This window comes from Amblyomma mixtum, chromosome 3 (assembly GCF_055824585.1).
Source record: "Amblyomma mixtum isolate Tamu chromosome 3, ASM5582458v1, whole genome shotgun sequence".
Classification (NCBI taxonomy): Eukaryota; Metazoa; Arthropoda; class Arachnida; order Ixodida; family Ixodidae; genus Amblyomma; species Amblyomma mixtum.
Window position 1 is genome coordinate 192,681,685 of NC_143014.1, and position 8,162 is coordinate 192,689,846.

The following is an 8,162-nucleotide window of genomic DNA, read 5'->3' on the forward strand; positions in this document are numbered from 1 at the left end:
CACAAAGAAAATGAGAACAGGAAAGTTCCATTCTGTATAGTGGAATGCTAACAGGCACCAAGCCTATGTTTCTAAATAGTTGACTGCGGTAGTTTATTTGCCTGCTCTGCAATGGCTTATGTAAATGCAAGGTGCTATTCGTTAACGAACATCGTTGAGCACACATGACAAAGGTGCCGCCGCCGTGGCTGAGTGTTTATGGTGCTCGGCTGCTGACCCGAAAGATGCAGGTTCGATCCCGGCCGCGGTGGTCGAATTTTGATGGAGGCAAAATTCTAGAGGCCTGTGTACTGTGCGATGTTAGTGCATGTTAAAGAACCCCAGGTGGTCGAACTTGTCCGGAGCCCTTCACTACGGTGTCCCTCATAGCCTGAGTAGCTTTGGGATGTTAAGCCCCCATAAACCATAAACCAACCATAATGGCAGGCCTTATTATCGCAGGCGTGTATGGTGATATGGTGCTTTGTTATCTGAGAGCCGGTGGCATTATGATTTCATTCAAATTCTGGTTCATTTTGATTCTTCTTTCCCTTCACTATTGCCCCATGCCTTCACTTTCACTGGAATCAGTCAGACGAGCAGATGGTGAGAAAAATATTTATATTGTGACAGCCTTACATTCATTCTGTGCATTCCATTGACTGCTTATGAACAAATTAAGGTCAGAAGGCCCGCTTAATTGCCCTGAGAAAGCAGTGCAAAAACGGAGACCTCATTGCTCTCGCTTTCCATCTCACATATGATTTGAAAATATAAATTTATATTTAAAGTTGCACATGGTTAATAAAATTTTTGAGCATGAAAAAAGGCAAAAGGGTGCAGGTTTATCAGGTCAAACTCCAGCGACAGCTTTGCAAGCTTTTCTAGTTTGTTTTCGGCACGAGCAGAATTACATTTGCTGAGTTATGCTTACTTGCAATACTAAAAGCAAAAAATTGCGCTTTTAGTTTTGCCATTTGCTTGTTGTACAAGAGTCTTCATTGTTGTCATTTATTTTAAGTTCTTTCCAAACTGCACATTGACAGCCTACTGCTCCACTTTCATGCGGACCATTTTGAAACGCCACACAGCGACTTCTCTTTCTTTTCTATTCCTTTCCACCCTCGAGAAATGAGACCACTTCGCTCACATGAGGCTGTCAGCATCCACGAGCAAGCGCAAGTTTGTCATGAAATTCAAGAATAAACATGATTCTACCCAGGCTAGAACCAGGAGGAGTCCTCCATAACGCCTCCATGTAGGATCAATTGCGCCGCTTCCTCTAAGCCGTGAAAGTCACCAATGCATTATATTCTGCTTTGGCACACAGCAGTTGGAAGTAACAACAGCTTTGATTTGACACTGTGCCATGAAGCTGCACTCTTTCACTTGCCCATGCCAGATGCAGTGACTGGGCATTGGTTTCATTGTCACACGAAGAATTAGACGTTAATTCATTAGAATTAAGGTTGTGGCCAAGCGCAGTCTTGATTTTCTTTGTTGCATTTCTCGCTGTCTCCCTCCAGCACCTTTGAAGATCACGTGCAGGGTGTCGCTCCTTCATAGAATTCATAGAAGCACTGTGAACGAAATGGAAAAGTTTGATGGGAGAGTCTATGTGGTGGTAGTAATCATGAAATGACACTATCAGTTCACACAAGAAATTCAGCAGACAGGCACTTTTCTGCTGTGTGTGCAGTTAGAATTAGGCTGTTTTAATTTGCTGTGCACAGCAGAGAAACTGAAAGGGGAACTGAACGCTTTGTGAAAATCAAATTGAGGGCAACATTTGGTTTGCTTGTATTTTAGGTTCTAATTGAGAAACTTAGATTTGCACGAACTTCTGTAGCTCTTTTTCAGTCTGAATCCACTCAACATTAAGATTTCACCTGAGACATAACCAGCGTCATTTTTAAAGGTGTTGCAGGGCACCTGTAACGGTCTCTCTTAAAAAATTTGTTGCCCATGTGCAGTGTTGCATTTTCACAGTCTTTTGAGTAGCAGCATTACAAACCATATCTGTATAGCTTTTGTTGTCATCTGTCACATTGTTGGTGTTACTTCATAATGTACTGAGTACGCATAGTTCATGGAGAACATATTTGTTGTTATACTTTTGCTCTTTGGACAAAGAGTCACAATTCGAATGAGCCGGCAATAATGCCAGGTGACTTTTATTTGCATTGGATTTCATTTTTACTTTGATGACTTCATAAATATGTATTTTAGTACTTGACTGCAAGTGAAAGGTGTGCTTGTTGGGCTGTCAGTAATTTTCATTTCAGTAATTTTCACTGGGAATTTCTCAGGACTGCATTACATAACATTTAAACTGGCCCATGCTAGCAGTTCACTGCATTAAACTCTCTTTGAGAATTGTGCATTGCAAACTCCATCAAACTGAAAGTTTCAGCAACATGCATCAAAGGTACTTAGTCATGTTATTAGCCAGTTCTTCCACTGTGCTAGCTCTACTGTGAACCTTAAGTAGGGCTCTTGTGTTCATGCATCAATATTTTATTAGGGTTCGGTAGAAAAGTAGGTATATAGAATAGAAATAGAATAGATGGAAGATATATTGAATAGACTAGAAAAGCAGGTATATTGGGTAGACATTGTCAGTGGTTGCCTTATTGCAACATTTTGAAACGGTTAATTATGGTTTATCACTCTGTTGAGTGACTTGGTAGCAGAACATGTTTGTTCTGTCTTCACAGCTGGTTCCTCAGCTAAAGGAAGCCACTGTGGTGAGAGCAGTGTTAAACAAATGGTAGCAGCAAGACAGGAGCCACGATATGTGTGCTGCTCGTGGTGTGTCATAGTGTGTCAATGCCACTCATGAGTCATGCATTACCAACATGGTAACAAAGCTCTGTGCAGGTATAATCTGTGTTATGAAAAGTCATCCACATCTAAGCTAGTAGCCTGCATTATTTTTTACTGCAACAGCTGCTATATTCATCGTTGTTGAATGCCATCAAGTTTTCACCTAGCAGTCTGCACAGGCCTGCTAATCCAGTGAACCAAACAAAAAAAAAGAGAAAGCTTCCCTTTTAGCTGTGCTTTAAAATTGTTTCTTTTTGATATTTTCAAGACGTCAGCTTAGCTTGATGACAAAGAAAACTTGGTGCTTTATCACGTGGTTACATTGCACATGTGAAGTTTTAGTTTGCAGCTGGCTATGCCATTCCAAATACAAGTAGTGATCACATCCATGCTGTTTGCATACAGCGAGTTTATTGTTTGTGTCCTTGGTGGTGCCTTAACAGTAATAAAAAAATTATGTAAAAACGCACAGAGCATCATGGGATAGTTTTATGGCTGTATAGAATGCAGAAAATATTGTGTGTACTATTTAGTGGTAGTATCTTGGATTAAAACCTCTGTCTTCTGTATATCTGAATTTCAGGAAATCATGGCACAGATTGGTGCTATGTGGAAGCAGCTGCCTGAAGAGAAGAAACAGGTCAGTCATTTTAGAAAGTTTGTTTTGCATGCAAATGATGATGCATTTGCATGCATTACTCTTAGCTATTTACCATTACCCTGAGTAGCCTGCTACTTAGTTTTGGTATGCAGCTGGTGTGTGCATTAAGACTTGGATGGGCTAGTTTAGAGAGTGCTTCTGAAAGCGGAAGTTTCAACAACTGTCAGAAGGAATATTGATGTACTGATATTGATGTTTTGCTAAGGTATGCTTAACACTACAAATTTTAAATCTATAAAAGGCCAATGTAGGTGATGCAAAATTTGGCTTTTTGATGAGTTACATGCACTGGAAAGGTCTCATTGCCTGCATGCTTTTCAAAAGGGCAGGTATTTTGGCACGATGTATCTAAATTTTGTCAAGCCACAGTGCCGAGGATAATCACATTTTCGAAATTCTAAAACCTGATATGGCTATTACTAACAGCCGGCTACAAATCTCTAATTACAACTAGGTGCCTAACTCTACTAGCTAAAAAGGTGATTATTAAAAATTAGTTATCCAGCTTACTACTAAAGACGATTCACCGGTTTTCTGGTGTCTGCCAACACTGGTAATACTATGCTGAAAAAGCTGTATTTTTACCCCAAAAACCTATTTTTGAGAATTATTGAAAGTCTTCCCTGGAACACCTGGTATAAGATGGAAAGAAGGGCGGGGGGGCCTGCTAGAGCAGTGGTTATGTGTGTACATGAGCACTGCTTCAGCCAATCACATACAGTAGTTTCATTTTACTGCAAAAGCAGTCGACCAAGTTGCCACATTTGTAGTAAGCAACCACTAACATCGCTACTCCAGAAAGGAGGTATCTGGCCACCGTAGAATGCTTCATAACAACATTCAGTAAGCTCCATTGTCATGTGAGCATATTTAGTCAAACTGTCATATGAAGCCTTTTCATTGCACACAGTTATGCGACTGAAAGAATTGTACCCAAGGTATTAGTGTACAAAATAAAGTTGGTTACTATTACGACTGCCTATTTAATGCCTGGAACATACGTGTGTAGTAAATTATGCTGATGATAGGTGAAAATAAGACTTGTTCGCAATACTTGCTTCTATTCATAGCTGTATTTTGTTGAAAAGTGTGTTTTTAATTTAAGGTGCCTGTAGTCTCTCTCTCTCTCACACACACACATGCACGCACACACCGGGTGTCCCAGTTAACATAAACTGTGTGCGCTCGTCCTGTTGCTCCTCTTTTCGTGTCCTGTCCTTTGAAAACTTTCTAAGTGTACAGTTCAGAAGCTGTAGACCATCTTGAAAAGCAACTGTCTGAAGTATTTGAACCAAGGTGCCATTTATGCAGCTTTATTTACTGGCCTTAAAAGAAAAAAATGGGAAATGCAAAAGCAACCACTCGACAGCTGCTTGCGTATCTCTCTTGCCCTGTGCGCACGCAAACCCTGTCAGGGACAGCGCTCTGGAGAAAGACAAATTTTGCTCTTTTATATGCATGTTGGGAACTGTGAAGTAGCACTGCTGTCACATAGTGGCTCTTGTGTTTTGCGGGCTTTCTTTTAAGGCCAGTAAATAAAGCTACGTAAATGGTACCTTGATGCAAACATTTCAGCTGGCTGTTTTTCAACTTCCACATTGATACTTTATTCCTGAGGCCAAGAGCAATATTTATAATGTTCACTAATTAATATTTACTAATTAATTTTCCGGGCTGAAAAAAAAATGCTGGTGACTAGGCCATGCAACTCAACAGCTCTCAGTTGGTTTCGTTTGCCTCGGCACTTTGTCTTTCTAAAACCTTGGCTACTTTCATCCGGGACACCCATTATATACTAAAAGCTTGCACATTTCAGACCCTCTGATACATGACATTGACAGCTCAATTTTTATCTTTCAGCCATATTTGCACCAGGCTGACCAGGACAGGCTTCGATATGAAAAGGAGATGAAAGCCTGGTCACAGCATTTGGAAAAGGAAGGTCAAAGTGGCGTGTTGAATGACCTCCGACAAGACATTCGTGAAATTCGCAGGAGCAAGCAGGGCTCTGCCCGCAAAAACATCACTTAAGATAGTGACGTAAAAGTACTATCGCGCTCAATATGAGTTGTAACGCGCGGTCATCGACAGGGGCTCGTTCCGTGGTGTGCTTCCTCCAAACAGTCGCTCGGAATTCTGGGAGAAACTTTTTCCTGAGCGGGGGTGCTGTTGTTTCCTGGAACAGCAGTTTCTCCCAGAATTCCGAGCGGCTGTTTGGAGGAGGCACACCACGGAACGAGCCCCGGTCGATGACCGCGCGTTGCAACTCATATTGAGCGCGATAGTACATATCAAAGTGTTCTCCTTTTATTGTTTCTCTTCTTATTGTGTTTAATAATTCCAGGATGTTCGGAGCTACAGTAGAACATTTTAGCATACCTGCTACTGCTACAGGTTAAAGCATAGAGGGAGGAGGTGGGGGCAGTGCATGGCAAGCACGTGGCAGCAGTCATAGTATTGGTGATACAGCAGTGTGTTGGAGTGTTTCAACATATACTTTTGTTCAGCCTTAAAGGATGCCCATGTGGTTTCCAATTGTTATTGCAGAAATCAGTGTTCCGGCTTTCCACAGAACCAAGAATGAAGGAACTTCAATAAAACTTGCGTTGGGCCTAGTTGGTACATGATGTTGTGAAGGTGTAGGTTGCGCAACCACGGGACAAACCACGAAGAAAAGACAGAGACACACACAAGCGCTTGTGTGTGTGTCTGTCTTTTCTTCGTGGTTCGTCCCGTGGTTGCGCAACCTACACCTTCACAACAAGAATGAAGGAATTGCTTGGTCTTGGTCATAATGTGTGCTTTGAATGAAAGAGCTTCTGTAAATTTCTGCTTCACGTACTTACATAGTTTCAGTGTAAACAAACTTTTCTGCTTGAATACATCCTGAGGGTTTTACTGTCTTTTTTTGTCACATGTGATATTCACAGTTGCCAAAGACGGTGCACTGTGCAAGGTAAAAAAGGTTTCACGTTTGAAAAAAGATTGTTGCATTAAATAATTATCACTCTACTCCTACTGTGTCAGTGTATCATTTAGCTTTACTAATGTTGGGAAGCATGGAGCACTTGTTCTGTCCGGGTAAAGCTGTTTGATTCACTGCTGTTTTTTCAGGCACCACACACCCATGGTCAAGTTCCGAGCTGTAATGCTGTTTTGTAGCAACAGCAGTGGTGATAATGTTTATTCACTATCGAGAACAAAAGCTTCCAGGATGCATGAAAAGCAATCTTTGCGCATAGGTACCACGTTTGTCGTCATATTTCACTACTGTATGCAGGTCCAACTTTCAGCTTCATAAGTGAGGTCTTGAAATGCTGACTAATAATAGAGCTACCGGTATCAATTGCAGCTCGTAGCTCCTGGAGGCTTTTGCCCTCATTAGCACCTGAAATTGACAGACGACAAAAATGGCAGCTTTTTGACATGAGGACGAACACTCAGCAAGTAGTTTGCTTCACCTTTTCTGTGCTTGTGACACCCCCACCCAATAATTTTGGTGATGTTTGTCTGTCTCCAGCCTGCCTGTGGCAGGTAGTGTTATGTGCATGCATGTGTATGCGCGTGTGTGTGTGTGCGCGTGCGCGCGTGTACATGCGTGCGCACGGGGGGTGATGACGTCACATGGTCACGTGACCAAGGTGGCAGGTTGGCCACTTGCTTTTCTGCTTGCAACACTGCCAACGCCAGCCGCTACTGATATGCATGCGTAGGATGTCTATAAAAAAACGTCTCGTGTATCTACTGTGCTTCATCCATTTCAAACACACTGTTTACACTTGATATACCACTTTGATCACATGGCAATATCATGAATAACAAAGCATAACCACAGTAAACAGTGCAAAACCATGGCCACACAGTGCTAGCACACCTAATTCGCATCTGGCCTAACTACACAAATCGACCGTCATTTTTTTTCCTTTCCAGATATGTCATGCGAGTTTAACATTTGTAGTGCTGAGCTACAGCTTTTACCGATCATGCCCGATTTTTGTGTCTAAAGAGAGCGGTGCATTTCCATGGCAGAAAGCATATGAGGCACGTTTGGCGCTTGCAACTACTTGCATTTTTATGCTTTCATTATTTGCTCCGACCACTATAGTCGGATACAACTCAAGAACGAAGCGGCTTTTCATCGTCAAACGACTCCCTTCCAGCCAATGGCATCGGCTGATGCTCTTGAACCTGCTAGCGTCACAATGCCGGGAGGGGACTATCCCTTTTCATCTGCCACTCCCTGTATTGGTTTTGTTTATGGGCGTTTAACGTCCCAATGTGACTTAGGATGCCATAGTGAAGGGCACCAGAAATTTCAACCGCGTGGGGTTCTTTAACGTGCACTGACATCACATCGCACAGTACAAAGGCCTCTAGAATTTCGCCTCCATCGACATTCGACCGCCGTGGCCGGGATCGAACCCGAGTCTTTCGGGTCTGCAGTCGAGCGCCATAACCACTGAGCCACCGCGGCGGCTCGCTCCCTGTATTGTCGTGCTAGCAGGCTTATGAGAGTTGGTTGACTCCGTTGGCTGGAAGGGGATTCCTTGACTGGGAAAAGCCACTTCGTTCTTGAATTGTATCCGACTATAATAAAAGCTGCATTATGCGGTGCAGCTCTGTAAAGAAAAAATTTGGAGGTACCTTTTTAAGCACTTCATTCTCAATCTACCCTTAGCACAGATATGATGTAAGC

The 8,162-nt window shown here is 42.4% G+C and overlaps 1 protein-coding gene across 2 annotated transcripts in view; it reads left to right on the forward strand.

The window, feature by feature from the left end:
- LOC149353108 (transcription factor A, mitochondrial-like) overlaps nt 1-6,081 on the forward strand; it is a 29,715-nt gene extending 23,634 nt beyond the window's left edge. For both annotated transcript variants that reach the window (XM_089582306.1, XM_089582307.1), the window contains 3 exons: nt 3,389-3,445; nt 5,327-5,497; nt 5,747-6,081. In XM_089582306.1, the coding sequence (XP_089438432.1) occupies nt 3,389-3,445; nt 5,327-5,497 (228 nt within the window). In that variant the 3' untranslated portion in view covers nt 5,747-6,081. The remainder of the gene's footprint in view (nt 1-3,388; nt 3,446-5,326; nt 5,498-5,746) is intronic.
- Nucleotides 6,082-8,162: the final 2,081 nt, after the last annotated feature.